Below are 20,159 nucleotides of genomic sequence, written 5' to 3'. Positions count from 1 at the left end.
TCACTCCATCACCCTTCCAAACACTTCAAGCTGTAAGAGGGTTGTGGCCAGTGGTCTCAATTGCTCTCTTTCCCCATTGGTTAATGCCTAAAGCTTTGTTTCCACCATTAGGTTGTATGCAAGGGATGGTTCCATACCTCCCGGAGTTAATCCCGCACCTCATTCAGTGTCTGCCGGATAAGAAAGCACTGGTGCGCTCGATTGCCTGCTGGACATTGAGTCGCTATGCACACTGGGTTGTCAGTCAGCCACCAGATCAGTACCTTAAACCACTGATGACTGAACTTCTGAAACGAATCCTGGATGGAAATAAGCGTGTGCAAGAGGCAGCATGCAGGTGAGTTGGGTCGGAGTGTTCAACTTTGAAGATCCAAACTACTGACAAAAATATCCAAATCCTGTATCTGTTGAGCTTAGTGATCTTGAAAGCTGTCTGACAAGCCTGATGCTGCTGAAATTAATTTCCATCAAGTCTTACAGACCAGCCATGCATCCCTTGGGCTTGGATACAGAGAGCAGCCAGGCACACTGTTGCTGACTGCTGTCCAATGACTCCTACAGGAAAAATGTTTCCAATTTACAATAGAGACCATTGGAGGGTGTTGAATCCCACGAGTCATTCCCGTAGCTATGACACATGAGCTACAGACTGGGTTCTCCCATTCTGGCATTTAGCTGATTGCAGCTGGAGAGATGAGGTCAAGCCAACTTGACTTTGGTTGAAAGGTAGTGTTCAGATAGGAGTAGATTTTGGCATTTACAGCTGTCATGTCTGTCTGGACACTTAATCAGTACATGAGAATTCTTATGTATGTATTCATACTCTTTGATCAAGATTTTGTGTTTGAGACTGAGTATAATGGATATGAACCAGGCTTTTTCAATGGGCAAGCAATTGACAGTTGGAGCAAAAGATCATTTGTTATAGATGGAATAATTCAGGCCACATGGCAACTTAAACATTGATCGCTTATAAATTTCTGTCTGTGAAATGCTGACTTTCTTTTATCTTCCTCACAGTGCATTTGCTACATTAGAGGAAGAGGCCTGCACTGAGCTTGTGCCATATCTCAGCTACATCCTTGATACACTGGTATTTGCCTTTGGAAAGTACCAGCACAAGAACCTACTGATCTTGTATGATGCTATTGGCACTCTGGCTGACTCCGTTGGACATCACCTCAATCAGCCGGTAGGCTGCAGATGTGGCTTGGGAGGAAGCGGGTCAGAGGATTTTCACACACTCCATCCTGGGTCAAGGCCAATGTGTGATTTGAACAATTCTGAATTTGGGATAATGCAGAACAGATTTTTAAAAATAGGCCACTCAAAGTTGGGCATCCATGAGGTGCTGTAGCAGAAGTACACACCACTGCAACTGGCAACCCTGTGGGATTACTTGGTTCTGCCTAGAGCATATCCCTTGCTGTACCATTACAATAAAGCTTGTACATCAGCCCTGGTTTAATGAGTGCCAATCCTGGCATTCCCAACTGCATTGGACATATCTAAAATGAGGTGTCAGCCTGGTGACACTACAACTGCTACTTGCATGCTAAACAATGCAAACAGCATTAGGTAAACGGAACTAAGCAAATTTGCAATCAGTGAATCCAATCAAAGCTTTGCAGACTTGCCAGGTCTAATCATGAATGGTGGTGGGCAGTTAACAAGTGATGGGAGGAGGAACATTCCATCTCAACAGTCACAGGGCCCATCATCTGAGTGCTGAAGCACTTGTAACTGTTCAGCCAGAAGTGCAAGTAAATGAGTCACTGGCTTCTTCCTGAGATCCCCTCATTCACACTCAATCTTCATAAAATCAATTTACTCTAATATTAAGAAATGGCTTGTACTCCAACAACAAGCTGTAACTGTAACTAAACTGTTCCAGTACAGTTATGTCACTGGCATCTACCCAACAATGAGGAACATTAACCAGGTCTGTCCTCTTATCTGTAAAAAGTAAGAAACATCCAATCAGGCTAGTTACTACCTAATCAGTCAACTCTGAATCATCAGCAAAGTGATGGAGAGTGCTGTTGATAGTGCTATTGATAGCACTGTCTTTTTCCTGGGGTTTTGTCCTCAGCCTTTGTGCTTTTCCTCTCTTACCTGATTGCACTCAGTTAGTGCAACATTTGCTTAAATGTTGTCTTTAATACAGTTTTAACTTGTGCTATATTTTGTCAAATTGTCCCTAACCTTCAGATCCACTTGCCCTGGTCAGGCTGCCCAAACAGTAATGTACATAATTCTGGTTTTCATATTAATAGGAAGTATGTGGAAATGATGCAGGAATTTTGTACGGCTACACTGTCCCATGTGCGGGCAGCCTGCGTTTTGTGGATGCAAATCGCTTCATTTATTGCAAGGGTAGATGCTTATAACAACTTGTGTCCACAGGAATACATCCAGAAGCTAATGCCTCCACTCATTCAGAAATGGAATGAACTCAAGGATGAAGATAAGGATCTCTTCCCTCTGTTGGAGGTGAGTGATCATTGGTTGGTATTGCATCCCAGAAAATCATACCATAGGTATGGGTGGGGATGTTGGTTTCATATTCTCTCTCTACCCTCCAAAAGACCTAAACTGAAATAGAATTGAAAACTTTGTAGTAAAGGAAATTTCTGGCCTTTCATTCTTTCACTGGCTCTTTGTCACAGCACTCCACATCTCTTTCGATGACCAACAGCATTTAAAATGCTGCTTTGAATACTTAACAATCTGTTTCTTGTCGAACACGTCCTAATATTGTCCCTAACTCCCTTTCTTTTACTTTGAACTTGAATTGATTCCATCCAGCTGGCACATCACTAAGCAGTTTCTACCCGATTCTCTGTATTACCTTTGACCTTCAAATATTGAAAATCTTTTGTTGCCTCTTCCTGGTCAGACTACCCTTAGAGCAAATGCACAAATTTATCATCTCTATACAATTATAAATGTGGGGAAATTGAGATATGGTAGGAATGGTACAAGGAATGTAAAGCCCAGCAGGGACTGGTTGGTTAAATGCCCTGTTTCTGTGCTATAATCTATAATTACCTTCCATCTCATTCTTTGCAAAGGTATCTAAGTGCTTTCTAAATTGTTTGGTATCACACTCAGTCACATAGATAAAGAAGATTCCAGGTTCCACCTCTGGCTTGTCAGGTGTCAATTTCTAGGCTTGGAAAGAAGACATGAGTTCTTGCTCTCCATGGCCGCACGGAAACCTGTGCTAGAATGTCCGTGTTGAGGAATGTTGGGCTCCATAATAAAATAATTGCCTGATCCAGGCTTTTCTCAGAAAATGCACAATGATGGTTCCAGTGCAGATGATGTTTCCCTCATATAGAACTCTGCTACCAGTCTGGTTGCTCTGATGACATTTGCCATTGATCCTAACGTTTCCTGTTGTGGTGATATTCATTGATTCTTTTTCTTCCCCAGTGTCTCTCATCAGTGGCCACAGCTCTGCAGAGTGGCTTCCTCCCTTACTGTGAGCCCGTTTATCAGCGTTGTGTCACACTTGTGCAGAAAACACTAGCCCAGGCAATGGTAAGATCCTTTTACTGGTGTTTAAATCCATAAAGAACACTATTGATGACATTTGATTGGGATTTTTGTAGTATGAAATTTCATCTTTTGTCTAAAACTAGCTGGGCAGATTTAATAGTAGGGTACATCTTCATCCACTGCAGAGTACGTACCATCTGTAGATCATACTGTCTCACAATGGAAGGCTGTAGTTGTATTCAGTGGATAAGTTACGTGGTGTGCTAGGAGAGTGGTCCAAAGCATAGCTTCAGTTGCATTCTCTGCAGGTAGTGATGAAGATGCTGTTTAACCTGTGTGAGACCAGAAAGACTAGGTGGGTGAAAGTGACGTGGATTTTCAGGCTGGTTATGTTGATTGACCTCCAAATAGTTGAATCTGGGATATGCCTTTGCTGTGATGAATAAAAATGCAGACATTTGAATACTGAACAAATTCTGTTGATTTCCTTTTATTCTGAATGCAGCACATACCATTTTCAATGTTCTTCATCGTGTAAGAATAGGGTAGGTGTCTTTCCATGTTGTGGACTAATTTTTCCCCATTGTTATACTCTTTGTTCTCAGATGTACAATACTCAGCCAGATCAGTACGAGGCTCCGGACAAGGACTTCATGATTGTGGCACTGGATCTGCTGAGTGGCTTGGCAGAGGGGCTCGGTGGCAATGTAGAGCAGCTGGTTGCTCGGAGTAACATCATGACTCTTCTATTTCAGTGCATGCAGGCAAGTGAAGGGAAACCACTCTGGCAATTTCTGCCAGAATTTTGTAGCCTGGGTGTGTCTGATTGAAGTGCTGCCTATGACGTTGTCACGATTGTGTTCTGGAGAAACATGGTGGCCAGTCCCACAGTGAGATGAATTGCCATGAGACTTGTGGTAGAGGGATAAGTGCCCATGATTTTGATTTAATGTCTCATTGAAAAGACAGTACATCCAACAACATACCAGCCCATCAGTATGGCACTAATTTTGCTTAACACTGACTGAGATGAGTGTTACCTTTTTGCCAGTGAGTAAAGAAATAGTGGCAGTTGCTCTCAGAGCCTGAACCAAGTGACCTCTTACTTGAAGGTGAACATGATTTGCCATCTGCTGAGTGACTCAAATTGTTCGAACATGTGGTTCTTTTGGATCTGAGTTTACATTGGACCTTGTGCACAGTTTCTCAGAGAAAGTGCTACTGCCTTGAGTTATCTTGCAGCCCTTGAGTTATCTTGAGTTAACATCAAACTGGATGAAGGTTTGCTCTTGATTGTAAGAGGGAGCAGTATCTGTTGGCATTAAGTACAGGGAATGAGCAAGATTGAGGAAGAAGTTCAGTGTTATGATGATCCGTGAGTTTGATGTTTTAAGTGACCTGTCTAGTCTCTCCTCTCCAGGACACCATGCCAGAGGTTCGTCAGAGTTCGTTTGCACTTTTAGGAGACCTCACCAAAGCCTGTTTCCAGCACGTTAAACCATGTATAGGTGAGTATGTGGGCTTAAAACAGCAAGTCTGTACATATGGGTGTTCCTCAGCTGTTAGACTTCACCAGTTGTCAAAAAGCTTTTGATGGTGCTTGATTTCTCCCACTTAACTGAAAAGAATGGGTATTGGTGATAAGTGGTAGAGGCAGGTACAATTACAACATTTAAAAGACATTTGGACAGGTACAAGAGTAGGAAAGGTTTAGAGGGATATAAGGCCAGCTTAGATGAACCTCTTGGTTGGCATGGACAAGTTGGGCTGAGGGCCTTGTTTCCATGCTGAATAACAGACTACATGGATTCTCAGGCACTAAACTTCAGTGGGTTGTCGTTCCACAGGCAGTGACTTCCACTGGGTTACAGTTCCACATACACAGACTCTCACTGGGGTACAGAACTACAGGTATTACCCTAATGACTGACTCTAAGTTTATGTGCAAATCCAGTGTTCAGCTGTCACTTTCAGGAGTGCTTCTGAATAATGCTCAGCTACTGGGTTCACATTCATAAAATCTGACCTGGTTCTGGCTTTAATATTCTCCTATTTGCCTTGGATTCCAGACTCCTTTCCCCCCCTTGATCCTAAGTTGGTGCCATCTTCAAGGCTAGTTGGAATAGCTACCCTCTGTCTTGTGTCACCAAGGGGTGTTTAAATCTGGCACCATGCTCCTCTTGGTGCAGGCTATGTCTTGCATCTCTACCTTTGGTAGTGTGGATGTGGCAGTGTGTTGAAGCAATTTACTGTTGCGATTTTGAATAATATTTTCCTGTTGCTTTTTTCAGCTGAGTTCATGCCAATCTTGGGAACCAACCTGAACCCAGAGTTTATTTCTGTGTGCAACAATGCCACCTGGGCAATTGGGGAGATCTGCATGCAGATGGGTAAGTTCTTTCTACAGCACAAGACTGATTTGAAGATTTACCAAGAGTGATGAAGCTTGGAATGTGTTGATTAATCTTTTGTGTAGTGTTGCCCACAGTTAAAGGGCATTCACAAAGACGCCTTAATGGTCCTATGTAGAAAATGTCTTTGAAATATAGTTTGCTTAATCTTCAAGGGAAAAAGTTACAAGCCAAGGGTTTCAGATTAAAGGAGGTTAATCTTAAAGTTGTTCTTGATACTCATCTGTGAGAGTTTTGTTTTTACTATTGTATCTGGTGTTCATCAATTTTGGGGGAGATTGTACTCTGAATATGAATCTTTTTGTTAGGTGCTGAGATGCAGCCATATGTTTCACTAGTCCTGAATAACTTGGTGGAGATCATCAACAGACCAAACACTCCCAAGACTCTGCTTGAAAACACTGGTGAGAAACAAACTGATCTCTGCCAACTATGTACAGGGTTAAAATGACCATATTTCTGAAGCTGTTAAACTTACCTGCATTAATTTTCCTGAACCAGTACTAACCAGTAACCTAGCCACCATTGTTCTCTCCCTTGGGCAGGAGAGATGGAGTGGTGGCTAACTCCTAATGATACTGCAGTGATGACTAGAAAATGCAGACATTTGAATCCTGAATTAAATGTTGAACTTTTCTATTCTGAGCACATTCACTGCGGGAGATATTCCAACTGATTGCGTTGATATTTGTTGACTTTTCCTCTTCCTCCTCTTCAGCCATAACCATTGGTCGCTTGGGTTATGTGTGTCCTCAGGAAGTAGCACCCATGCTGCAGCAGTTCATCAGGCCATGGTGAGTGTTTCATTAACATTACTTGTTCTCTATCTACCTGCATTCCCCCATATCCCCAATCCAGTGCAATCCAGCAGTCTGGTCTAGGGCCATTGCTGTGTCTGATTCAGGAGGTGACCCCACCTGGAAAACGTACCTTGGCGTAGGTTGGGGATCTCAAAATGGCCAGAAATTTATGCAATGCTGCTTTTGAACTCCAGTATGTCTTTATAATTCACAGGTGCACGTCTTTGAGAAACATCCGTGACAATGAAGAGAAGGATTCTGCATTCCGTGGGATCTGTATGATGATTGGAGTGAATCCAGGGGGTGTAGTACAAGTAAGGAAATACACTTTCAGTGGTCTGCTGCTCTTTGTGTCACTGAACCACCCTGACAAGGATGCCCCTAGTTTGGTGTTGAGTGGACTGATCATCTGTTGCCCCTCGCCCTATGCCACTAAGTTAGAAGCAACCTGCTTTTTCTGATGCTTGCTGAATTCCCTTTGTGGGTGGGATACTCAACGGAAGCTGATGATGGCAACTCTTGTCAATAAGAGGTCAGCACTGTGTGGAGAGGGAGTGTTCTGTAGGGTGTTCCGGGGCAGGGATTCCACTTGGGTATTTTTGGAGGAATGCAGAATGTTCTCCATTTTATTTTGCTGCTTTCTCTGCTTCACTGGTGCTGGTTTTAATCAGCGTCTGTACATCGGTGAGCCATATAGGTTCTGTGTATGGAGGGGATGCACTCAGTACAGAGTAATAAATGAAAACTGAACAATTTGTTCTTTCTAGGATTTCATCTTTTTCTGTGATGCTGTTGCGTCATGGGTGAGCCCAAAGGATGACCTGCGTGAGATGTTTTACAAGGTAGGTGCTTGTTCTGTGGATTCTAACTTCCTGCCCACCCTGAGATCTCTGACTATTGGTTGGCCACTGCACCTATTCCCCTGGCAGGTGACTGGATTCTTTCTTGACATTTGCAGCTTGTACAATGAAATGGAGTGTAGCTATTCTTATGCTAAAGCAATATTAGGCACAAAACAACCAGCAAAGGAGTAGCGATCAGCCATTTGGTCTCTATTTGTCTAGTCAATTGATTGAATTGAACTTTTGCCACAGATTAGCAACTGGATATTGTTGGGGTTTCTTGGACCATCTGGTATCTCAAAGTGATTCTTTGTGTATGTGTACATCTTACTGGCACTTCTCAACACCACTGTCTGTACTGTAAGAATGTTTACCCAACATTCAGTATTGAATGAACTGTAAAGTACCCCCAATGAAATATTGGGAAGTCAGATGCTATTGATGTCTGCCCCATCAGCAAACTCTATACCTCGCCAATTGATCTAACTGTTCATAGCCTGTGCGACATCAAGTTGAGCTTCCAACTCTGTCCTTTCCAATGTGTCTGCTCTGAGTGTACGACCATAAATCAGCTTTTCTGTTGAAGCCCTTGTACTAAAAGCCCTACTCTCATTGTATCTTGTACTTTTACATTCAGACTTCTACCCAAGTTCAGTTTCCTCCCCACTATACCTCTTAAGATGAGCTTAAAACCCCATCCTTTGATCAAGTGTTTGGTCTGGTGTCCTAACATTTTCATTGATTCTTTTGGGGAGTGCCTTTTGCTTCTATACTGTTAAATACATGTTGTCTGGGACCACAAAGCTGAGTCCATTCATTGTGATCAGGTTTAAGAGCATGAAGAACAACTTATTACTGTCCTGAGTGTACCACATACCCAGGATCAGATCTGGAGCTTTGTGCTGTGTGTGTGGGCTTAACTAACACAGACTAGTAGCTAAACTTTGTTTAATTTTAAGTACTTCTGAATGTTACCATTGTATTTGTCTCTCCTTTGCAGATACTGCATGGATTCAAGGAGCAGGTTGGTGAGCAGAACTGGCAACAGTTTTCTGAACAGTTCCCACCACTTCTGAAGGAGCGGTTGTCTGCATTCTATGGCGTATAGCTGAAGTTAAGGGACGTAAATGTCAGGTAGGCATCCTATGTCCGAGACCAGTGGGGTACAAGGAGACCATCCAGTGGAGTGGCAAGATCTGGTGTTTCTCCAGTTGTATCTCCTTCACTTGACTTGCCAAGTGTCTCTGAGAGTTGGAATGCTGTTGACGGAGCTGTCCACCTTCTATTCATTGGCTTTAGAATGGAAAGTCATCCCCTAAGAAGGGGTATCTGAAATAGAATGAGCTAGAAATGAATTAGAAAGTGCTGGAAATACTCAGCAGATCAGACAGCATTTGTAGGAAGAGAAACGGCTGACATTTCAGATGTGAAGGGTCTTCGACCTAAAACATTAGCTCTGTTTCTCTTACTTAGCAGGTCAGGCCGCATCTGTTAGTATTTCCAGCATTTTCTGTTTTATTTTGGGTTTTATTTTCTGTTTTATTTTGGGTTCCCAGCATCTGCTGTTATTTTGATTTTCAGAGGTTGGGGTTGACAGCAATCCCAGTATCTGATGGAAGACTGGGTGGTTCCTTTTACTGGCCTGGATTCAGGCTTTATGATGTATTTTGGTGGGTGGGGGGGGGGGGGGGGGGTGTGATGGGACAGGTGGTTGACAGGTATTATATGATTTTAATGCAGGGTTTAAACCAGTTCATTTTTAATAGTTTATTTCTGTAATGCTTTGGATAAATACTAAAGTCTCTCTCTCTTTCTTTTGTCAGGTTTCTGTTGCTGGGAGGGCTACTGGGAAATCATCCACATCTAGGAGTTGCACTACCCTGTCAATGGGGGGTTAGGGTGGAGTTGGTGGGACTAAATAAAACACCCCCTTTCTCCGGAAATATCGGGGGAAAACTGCCTCTAAACCAGAGCAAACGGGATTAATTAGGCTGAAAGATCTTGCACGCCTTCTCTCTGAAGAGGCAATTGCCACTACACACGGGATAATCCAAAGATTCCCGAGGGTCAAATCTCTCAGTTGGACAACTCGGGAGGGGGCAAAACGTGTGGGGGAAATTTAGGGAAAAAAATTTAAAATATAGGCAAGCTTAGTGAAGAATTCCAAAAGATTAATAAAATTGGCTAGGTTTAAACAGCCTTGTCCATCTAAATTTGGGTAACACCAAGTCTGATGCTTGTGCCGTGGTTTAAGAGTAGAGGTTTTTAAAAGTTAAACATTTTTTTTAACACATTAAAGCTAGAAAGCATACAGAGCTTTGTACTGTTGCATAGATACCCCAGCAGTCATCTAAAAAGAGAGTCACTGTTTCAAGCTAGACTGCATGGTGGTGAGCTGTAATAGTTTAGTGATCTCTGAATAGAATGTAACGATCCATAACGTGTGTGTATAGATCAAGGCTTCACTATCATTTCCGATGGTTTGTAACAGATTGGTCCAATGTGGAGTGGCGCTCAGCTTTCTACTCCCCTCGAGCCTGGAAGTGAGCAGGAGAGATCTGGGGAGGGGGTGAAAGCCTGTACCTTGATCCTATAATGAAGCATGTCTGTACTGTCGGGCTCTGGCAAATGCCCTGTTAAACAATGAACTGTTTGAGTTTGCTCCTAATTATTTTTTGTGATAATGTGCTGCTGCGCGCTTATCTTTTTTAAAAAAAACTGTAAATTGAAATGGCAAGTGTTCAAAAAGAGAAACTTTTTTTTAAAAAATATACCCTTGGTAGGACCTGTGACTTTTTTAAATGTTCTATAGTTGATTCCATGTTCCTGAACTGCAGTTTGATACAGGTTTGCCATTGGTAGAGACTAGTGGGAGATAGTCGCCCTTTAAGCAGATGAGGGACTAACTGAGCTGCTGCATTAGTGGGTGGTGATGGGAAGTACCACTGGTGTCTCACTAGCCACAAATGGCTGGGAAATGGATAAGTTGTATCCTAGGTGGTTTCATTACTGTGGCATCACATTTGGTCAGTGTATTGTCTGAGATTTTGTGCTTGCAGAGTGGGTACTTGCAATTAGGACTTTGGGCAATTTCTTCCCAATTTAGGCAAATAATGGGTAGTGGTGGCTTCACACTAGTTCTCGTGTTTGCTTTTTAAACTTGTTATTGTCAGAATGGTTCTGAATTTGATCACTGGCAATCTCCTCATTATAGATCCTACTCACTTGAAGACCTGTCCAGGCATTGTAGGACTGAGCCCTGTGGCAAAATAGCTCAGTGAGTAACTCATGAAACAGCTTCACTCCCAAGTCCTGCACATCTGGTGTAGTATTTTGTGCAGAGATTAATGTGCCATTTTTAAGAATTTTTAAATGGCCCATTTCCTCTCTAGTGATGTTCAGTTCCATAAAGCCCAAGGGCTTGCAATGCCTTTGCTACCTGTTTGTGAGCATTGTGCTTTTTGTCTGTCAAACCTGAACCCGTCCTGCCATGGACTCTGATCTCTGAAGCACTGTGTCACTGCTTTGGTGTGGACCAGGTAGAGATTTCCAGCACCACATCTCCTCTCCCAAAAAATACTGAAGTGCTGTAAAACTGGTTTACTATGACATAGATACAAATTCCCACGTTTGTTGTGCACTCACTGGATCTCTGGCTATGTTGGCCAGTGTGAACCGTTATTACAGTATCCATTATTCTTGGCCGGGGGAGTAGTGGTGGTGTTAGTTCCAAGCCTGTAACCATTCCTGTCCGTCCTGTGTTCTCTTGGCAGGTTTGTTCCTTGTGGGAAGTTCTTTTGTAAAATTCTTTCCAACAATTAAGTGAAGTTCTAGGGACACAATTAAAATTGATGGTCACGTTTGCCCAGATTCTGGGTGTCTCCTACATTAGAGTTAGGCAAGATGCTCTGGGCTTCATTCCTCTGGTGTTTGTGTTTCCAATAAGCTCAAAGTGAAAGATTTTTGTCTCTGAATTGTTGGGATTCATGTTCCGGTTAATGTGATGAGAATACTCGTTTGCAGGTGAAGAATTTGACTGAAGAATGAGGAGTGTCTAGTTCCAAGCTGCCCAGAGGACAGTGTGTGTGTAGGCTCTGGTCACGAGTGCATGGGGCCAGGCAATAGATCGTGTTCAAACCCTTGATGTGTAACAGGACTTGGTGTTAGCAGGTGATCTACTTCGTGTTAGCAGGTTATAATAGAGCAGGAATTTTGGACCAGTCCCAATTACAAGTTTTTCATTTCTTTGTCCATCTGCCCCTAATGTTGGAATTTCATTCCTTGTTTCTTTTTTACCTTCAAGTTTGTCTTCTGTTTGACTTCCTACAAACATTCCCAGAAATAACATTACTGCCCCTCCCCCCACCCCCAGAAGGATATTTCTGATCTATTTTTGTTCATTTCTAGAGTTTTAAGTGGCATTGGGTAGTTAGCGCTATCTGGCTGCTGTCACAGACCCTGACATGTCTAAAAGAATCTGCCATTGCCTGGAGGGACACCAACCTGCCAGGAATTGACTGATTTTAGCTTGCCAGTGCATGGGTGTGGAATTCCCTTTGGGCAAAAGAGATGGAACTGAGAGCTCAGGTCTCTTCTATGAAGCAAGTCTAAATCTTTACCAGCAATCACCAAGTCTAGGATTGGGCTGCATTTTGTGTGGCTTGCAATGGGCCCTGAAGAAAGCTGTGCTTGGAGTACCTGCCAATAGATTGTGTGTTAGTTGTGAGTCTGTGTTTTAATTTATTAATGTTTATGTTTAGCCGTGGCTCTCTACAGTAGCAGTAAGTAGGCGAGAGTGAGCTTTGAAGGTGAGCGAATCTATTGGAGGGTTTGTGGTGCTCCTCTGCCATGATACCTAGAAGCAAACAGTTGGCTTTATCTGGCTGTACCTCAGACTGTCTGAGCACTTGCAGACTGAATGTTGCATGCTCAATGTGGTGCATACCTTCCTTAAATGTTATTCATAGATGTAAACAGCAATGTATCTTTGTCATGCTGATGTAATCAAGATGTAGCCTGAGTATATTGTTTGAAGACCCAAAATGGGAAGGTGGTGTTTTTGGGGAGGGGGGAGGAAAGGGATAATTGGGGATGTTAGTTGACAGAGCACTGAACAGATATCGAGCTGCTTTGTTTTAACTGTGTGACCAAGAGGTTTTTGGTATATTTTTGCCTCTTCACTCACTGCCATTTCCATGAGTGAGGTTACACCCAAAAAGTCAAAAGCCTACACCAGGCCTCGTTGGCTGAAAAGCCTACACCAGGCCTCGTTGGCTGAAAGGTATTCTTCCATTGTTTGATGGTGTTTCCTGCAAGCAATTGGAATTAAGGCAGAGGTGAGATTCCCCTCAGTGGTCTGCAGAGCAGTCATTTTTCCTGGGGAGGGAGGGAGAAGCAAAGTGGGAACTCATCTGGAAACAAGCATTTTTATAGGGGTGTCTGAACTAAATTGTATTATAAATTATGGATGGGGGGGGTGGGGGAGAACCCATTGGAAAATTTGTAGGGGTTTGAATTCCAGGTCCCCTTTCCTCTAGCTGAGAGTCAAGCAGCAGCATTTGCTGTGGTCTGCTTCCTGCTTATGCCAGGTACTGGTCTGACCAATGTGACTGAAGTTGGGCAGAGATGAAGACGGAATTGGAATTTCACTGCTCCTTGGTTCCACTGATGTTGGTTGCAGATCCTCATTCTGGTTGCAGACGGTGGGTCCCATGCGCAGAGTTGGAGTGGACGAAGGATTGGCACATTCTCTAGCCTTCCAGTTGGGATGGACCCTTGTGCCTGTGGGTTGTCCTGTGGTGTGGATCACCAATAAGGAAGTGGGTTGTGCCAGTGTACTACATACTGTATTGTGTTAACAATATCACTGACACTAATCTCAATGGCTTGTAAAAGGTGGTTTAACTTGACTCTTTTGTCAAAAGTAAATTAGTTACCAGTTTACACAACTGAAAACTAACTGTTGACTGTTTTAACAGACCTATTTAGGAGTATTTTTGTGGGATTTGAGTTTACAGAATGGGTTGAGAGTAAAAACACTGTCTAAGCTGTGAAAGCTGGTTCAGACAAAGAAAGTATCTGAGAAAAAGCCAATCTCCCCATTGTATCTTGCCGTGCCCTGCTGCCTGTTCTTGCCAGCACCTGTTTGCATTCAAATAGAAATTCTCAATGACTGCCTCTGCATTGCTGCCGTTGTGGTGACACATTCTTCTGAGAAAATCCAAACAGGAGACTTTTTAAAACAACCTTCATTCACTAAAGCTGTGCGGTCTCCAATGAAAGTGGGAAGGCAGTCTGTTCTTGATGGCAAGTCTGTCCAGTGAGTGAGCCATACCAAGTCTGGCCTAATTAAAATAGGTGCTCTCTGGTCTGCATGCAGGGAAGCTCTCACAGGTGTGCTGTTCTGTCAATAAAACTTATCACATTGGGTGCTCAGAGGGGATGAATGCTTTTCTCAGATGCTCTTATTGCTGAACCTATGACTGAAACTGACCCCTCCCTGAACTCCTGTATAAGTGTTATGCTGTTGCCTCCTTTTAACTTTGAGTTGTATATTTGTAAATGTGCAGTGTGTTTCCTGTGAATTGATCAGTGTAATGCCGGCCGTTTGCACCTTTGCTCAACTGAGATTTTTTTTCTCATTTTTATATAAATTTGTTTTATTTTTTTTCCTTTATGGACTAAAATTGGTTTCTTGTGACTCTAGTTTATGCAGTCCTGTTTTTTTTTTCCATTATTATGAAGAATGATTTAGGCATGACTTAGGGTCCTATCTTTCTGAGCCCAGTTTAAGCTACATCAGACAGAGGTCTGACACCTTCACCACAGTGAGAAAGAAAGGCTCTATGAAAAATGTGCACTGTCTTTGGCTGTCTGTAAAGATTAATAGTAGGCCAGATTAGGAAATTTTTAGAAACCAACAAAGGATGACTTGTACGCAGTATATAAAATTTGAGGAGAAGGAAGAATGAGAGTAAACTGGCAAATAATATAAAAACACAGTAAGCTTTCTGGACATATCAAAATAGAATAACTAATAAACTAGTCTCTCAAAGGATGAGACTGGGAGATTAATAATGGGAAAATTTTACATAATTCTGGTCATCACAGAAGACACTTAAAAACATCCTGATAAGAGATGATCAGGAACCAGTAGGGAAAGAGGACCATAAAACAATCTCTAACACTGGAGGGAAGAACTAGGCAGACTTACTGGGCTTAAAGGCTGACAAGTACCCTGCACCTGATGGCCTACGTCCTAGATCACAAAGAAAGGGGCTGCAGAGATCATGAATGTGTTGGTTGTAATTTACCAAAATACTCTGGATTCTGAAGATGTCCCAGAGGATTAGAAAACTGGAAATGTAATGCCACTATTCAAGAAAGGAGGGAGTAAAAGGAGGCCAGTTAGCCTAATATCTGTGACTGAGAAATGCTGAGTCTATTAATGAGGTAAGCCCAGAACATTTAGAAAATCAGAATCAGCTTGGTTAATGAGAGGGAAATGGTATTTGACAAATTGAGGATGTAACATAAAGGGGAACCAGTAGATAGCTTGATAAGGTACCACATGAAAGGTTTCTATATGTGATAAAAGCATACAGGATTGGAGGTAATGAGATGAATAGGGGATTTTCTAACAATTTGGGACAAATGGGTCACATTTACAAGTGAGGTGTCACAGGATCAGGTGCTGGGGCCTCAACTATTTACAAGCTATGTTACTATCTTGGATGAAGAAACCAGGTGTACTAAAGCCAAATTTGCTGATACAAAGATAAGTGGCTTGACAATTTGTAAGGAGGCCACAAAAAGCCTGCAGGGGAATATGTATAGGCTGAGTGGGCAAAAAGTTGGCAGGTGGAGTGTAATGTGGGAAAACATGAAATTATCCCGTAACTGTGAAGCAAAGAAAATCAAATTGATCTTTAAATGGTGGGAGTATGTAATGTTGCAGTACAAAGGCATCTGGTGATCCTAATGCATGAAACAAAGTTAGTGTGCAGGAGCAATAGGTAATTGTAAAGGCTAAATAGACGGCATTTATTTCAAGGACTTGGAGTTCACAAGTAGAGAGATTTTGATGTCACTTTACTGTGTTCTGGTGAGGCCACATCTGGAATATGGAGTACACTTTTGCTCTCCATTTTTAGGAAATAAGTACTTGCATTGGAGGCTGTGGATTGAAGGGTTCACTAGATTGTTTCCTGTGTGGAAGAGGTAAACATGAAGAAAGGTTGAGCAGATTCAGCTTGTACTCATTAGGGTTCAGAAGAATGAGGGGTGTTCATATTGAAACAAGATTCTGAGGGAAATTGACTGTTTCTGCTGGTGGGGTTATCTGCTACTAAGGATTTAAAATAAAGGGTTGCTAATTACAAGTGAAGTTGAGTTCCTGAGGGATACAAAACTTTGGAATTCCCTACCCCAGTGTCATTGAATATTTTCAAATTTGAGACTAATGGGCATTTGAACTACAGGGTAATTTAGGGAATAGGTGGAGAGCTGGAAAATGGTATTGAGGGCAAGATGGGACCTTTTCGAATGGTGGGGCAGGCTTCTGCTCCTGTTTGTTACTAACCATGTACAATTCTACACAAGCTTGTTGCATCTTACTTTTAAAGATACTGGTTGGGACTTGAGTGGGAGCATTAGGAATAGGTGGTTATTTGATAGAAAAATAAAATTGTATTTCGAGGCTAAGATTGGTGTACAATGCAATCTTGATGTGTACCAAACAATATGTAGCCACAACCAGCAACTAGGAAAACAAATATGCCAACCTTCATTGCATTGGAAGTTATAAGATGAGAAAGGAAGACTTGCTGAGATTGTAAAAGGCTTTGGAATCGTACCTGGCATATTGTGTGCATGTGGCCTCTGTACTTAAAGGAGGATATAAGTGCTCTGGAGCTGTAGATTCGCTGTATTCCAGTGATGAAGGTAATGTTCTATGAGAGAGTGCAATGTTGGCCTACACAGATCTCATTAAGATGTAAAGATTCTGAGAGGGGGTTGACAGACTAGATGTTGAGGCTATTATATAAGGCTAGACATGCTTAAACTAGGAGGCAAAGCCTTGGGATGAATAGTTGGCTGTTTAGATGACATTTCTTTACATGGATTTATAAATATTTTGGATTCCCCACCCTGAGGGATGTCTCTGCTCAGTTGTTGAGTATATTCAAGGTGGTGTCAGATTTTTGGACTGAAAGGATCAGAAGAGATGGGGATGAGAATGGGAGGAAAAGTGGAGTGGAGCCACAAGATCAGCCAAGATCTCACCAAATCATGGGAAAGCTCAGCCAAATGGTCATTTTCCTTTCTGTTGTCTCACAGTCCTCTCTGTGAAGCTGAACAGCTGCCTTGCTGATCCTCAAACTTCAATAATGTGGAGCTATTATACTAAATTGTTTCCTGTATCTCCACATCCTAAAGCGTATTGATCACGATTGGATATTTGGCATACTGTTTGTGCCTTTATCGAAGTCCAAAAAGGAATCCTTTTGTATCCATTTGGTAGCCCAGAATCCAATATGCTTTACCACCTACTCCAAATATGTCCTGTTAACAGTGCACATACACACCCAATCTTCCTTTAGAATCATGCTATCTAGTTTTTATCTCAGCTTGTTCTTGCCAAACTTTTGCATCACAACACTGCATTCAACGCTTGGTTAAAAGCAGTGCAGAAGATGCGAGTGGAATTCCTTGCTCTCACTAAGTAGTATAAATGTGCAATTGGCACAGGCAACATCAGTTCAAGATCTCATCCAACTGATGTCCTTAAATGGTTCTATAATCAGCCATAGCATAGGGGCTCTCACTGAGGGATAATTGGTAGCAACTTCAGCCATGTTGCTATTCCAGTCTGAAATCTATTCTTGTTAATTGGGGTGGTCTGACTTCTGTTTTGCCCTGAAAATGGGGTACTGAAGTGCTGAATGCAAACCTGTTGGTCAACCAGCTGTAAGTGCTTGGAAGAGCAGGATATGCCATTTACCAGAGTCTAAAAGATAGTAGACTTGGACAGCTAGATCTTGGTCACTCCTTGACACTCAATTGTAGAGAAATATTGCCAAGATTTGGATATTTGTGAAGAGTCAGCCATTTCTCTGCTCCACTGTTAGATCATGATTTTTTACCCCCGTGCTCATCATCCATGTCCCTTAGTATTCAAGCCACAGAATGTGAGTATTAATCAGTGAAAGAACATACACACTCCTCTGGAGTAGAGAATTTCCAAAGACTTGCAAGCTAGTTCAGTGAATTCTTTCCCTTGTTGAAGTCCTTATTTTGGGATCTAGAATCCACAAAAAAAATCTTCCAGGAGGTACCCTGTCAAGGCCCTCATGGTCTAGTTTCAATGTGATTGCACCTTATTATTCTAGAGAATGCAGTGCTAATCTACTGACTGGCTTCCACCCCGCGTCTCCCTTCTTTCCGATCCCAATCCCGTGAATGTCTGTTGCACTTGCTTGACAAGTACTTCCTTAAATTGGAAAAATAAATGCTATAGAAATGTCTCATAAAAGCCTTTACAATGCTTGTAACACTTCCTTGCTCTCCTACTCCAATTCCTTTGTAATAAAGACTAATGTCCTGATGTCTCAATTCCTTATGACATAATAGAGGCCATTCTGCCCACCAAATCTATGCTGACACAGCAATCCTGTTTCCCACTTCCCTGTAACCTCTCTAACATGCTCAATATGTCCCCTCTCATTTGTACTACTGTTGTATGAAGGCCAGGGGTCAGATGACCATGACAACACTACTGACCCCCATGGTTGGATGATAGCATTGCCTATCAGGTCGGAAGCTACACCACTGTCAATCAGGGGTCCGGCTCCGCCCCACCCATTAAGAGTACACCTGAGGACTGGCTCATAACCCACCTTTGTTCTTGACCCCGAATCACTGGCTTGTTTCACCTGAGCGGCTCCACCCCGCTACAGCCCTATAAAAGAGGGTGCATGTGGGCTCTCTCTCTCTTTTTCCGATTGCTGCTGGGGTCGAGACCACAGGTGAGAGGGTGCACTTCCACAGGGGTCTAGGAGTGTCCTGAGTAGATTCCCAGTAGCGTAGAGCCATTGCTTGTCCCGATTCAGGGGGTCCAGACAACGTATTTGTTCGTTCCCTGATAGTTTGTACTAGTTAGCTGTGTGTGTGTGTGTGTGAGAGAGTGTGTGCACTTCACCCCTGTTGCGACATCCACACCCCCCCCCCCCCCCCCCATGTTTTGCGGTCACCCTAGTGCGAGTGTGTATTTGTTCCTTTACATTCTGTTCCCACATCGGTCTTTGTGAATAAAATCCTCCTTTTAAAGCACAAAGACTGTGTGTCCAGATACCTTTATCTTTAAGATACCAAAAGAACCTTTCTCACATTTGGCGCTGCGAGCAGGGTCTTGAGGGTATTGGCTGGACACAGACGCGGGTAGGATGTTCTGGAACAAGGGGAAGAAAGAAAGGGTAGACACTGAGGAGAGGATCCCAGGATGGATCGACAAGAGAGAGGGATTTGGGAGCTTGGCCAGTCTGCTGGCAGACCATGGGAAGCCAGTGGACTGGTCTGAACAGTTAGATCCACGTGGCAAGAAACTGGGGCACCACGTGGTTCCCCAGAGCCAAAGGGAGTCAAAGGGGTGCCTTCTGGCTCCTGGCATCCCTTTTGAGGCGCCAGGTTGAGATTACTGACCAGTGGCGGGATACCTGTTTACAGAGGGAAAAGGAGATAGTAACGCTTCAGCAGCGATGTTGCACGTTGCAGGAGGCCGTTCAGACTGCCCAGGCTCTGGCCAACGACCTTGAGGCCAGAGGTACCGAGGTTGCCTGCCGTCTGATTCAGGTACAGCAGGCACAAGCCGCCCGCAGGTCTGGCTGGAAACTGGACCCGTTAAAAATCCGTGCCTTGGTCCAGCGTGGTGATAAGTTGGATGCATGGCTGAGGAATGGGGACATTTGGATGGATGAGGATGAGGAGGGGGTACCCGAAGAGCCCGAGCCCCCTCATACTCGCCCCCTGCCCTATGCGCCCGAGCCCCTGCAGGCTCGACCTGTCACCACGTGGTCCCAGGTCCGCCATAGAAGGGAAGGGAGTCAGGATGGGACCCCAGCAGGGGAAGGTGCCCGCGGCCCCTCCGAGACCACAGAGCCGAATCGCTGGCCGCGTGGCTGCTCCGCCTGTGGGATGAGGGGGCCCCCAACGTGAACCTCTCCCACCAGGAGGCGAGTGCCCTGGGGAGCTTGTCGGAACAACAGAGCATTAATAATGGTCTGCGGGCGCCACCAGGAGGGACTGGGGATGCCGTTACCCTCTGGGATCGGGTAGTGGCCACCATGAGAATCCGATACCCTAACCTCCTTGAGTGGGATTTGTACGCGCGACCACAGTGGGGTACGGTCAGTGAGGGCACCAGGGTCATCCGGGAGTGGGCACTAGTAACCGGCATATACGCAGGGACAGGTGACCTCGGGCTGTTAGAAAATACCAGTGTGACCAGTGTGCTAGCGGGGTACCTGGTCGCCACCGCGTGCCCCGACCTGAGGCCAGTGGTCTTGCCCCTCATGGGACCAGCCAGCGGGAGGACAGTACGGGAA

The 20,159-nt window shown here is 43.7% G+C and overlaps 1 protein-coding gene across 6 annotated transcripts in view; it reads left to right on the top strand.

Annotated features, from left to right (window-relative positions):
- The window catches only part of LOC127585102 (transportin-2), a 33,197-nt gene extending 18,935 nt beyond the window's left edge, over positions 1–14,262 (top strand). For all 6 annotated transcript variants that reach the window (XM_052042299.1, XM_052042301.1, XM_052042302.1 and 3 more), the window contains exons 12-24: positions 112–337; positions 1,021–1,192; positions 2,407–2,493; positions 3,439–3,546; positions 4,110–4,268; positions 4,925–5,012; positions 5,796–5,894; positions 6,224–6,319; positions 6,634–6,709; positions 6,930–7,029; positions 7,483–7,557; positions 8,558–8,691; positions 9,381–14,262. In XM_052042299.1, coding sequence (XP_051898259.1) covers positions 112–337; positions 1,021–1,192; positions 2,407–2,493; positions 3,439–3,546; positions 4,110–4,268; positions 4,925–5,012; positions 5,796–5,894; positions 6,224–6,319; positions 6,634–6,709; positions 6,930–7,029; positions 7,483–7,557; positions 8,558–8,665 — 1,394 coding nt within the window. In that variant the 3' untranslated portion in view covers positions 8,666–8,691; positions 9,381–14,262. The remainder of the gene's footprint in view (positions 1–111; positions 338–1,020; positions 1,193–2,406; positions 2,494–3,438; positions 3,547–4,109; positions 4,269–4,924; positions 5,013–5,795; positions 5,895–6,223; positions 6,320–6,633; positions 6,710–6,929; positions 7,030–7,482; positions 7,558–8,557; positions 8,692–9,380) is intronic.
- Positions 14,263–20,159: the final 5,897 nt, after the last annotated feature.

This window comes from Pristis pectinata, chromosome 31, assembly GCF_009764475.1.
Source record: "Pristis pectinata isolate sPriPec2 chromosome 31, sPriPec2.1.pri, whole genome shotgun sequence".
NCBI classification, from domain to species: Eukaryota; Metazoa; Chordata; class Chondrichthyes; order Rhinopristiformes; family Pristidae; genus Pristis; species Pristis pectinata.
This window is presented reverse-complemented; position numbering and strand designations above follow the sequence as displayed.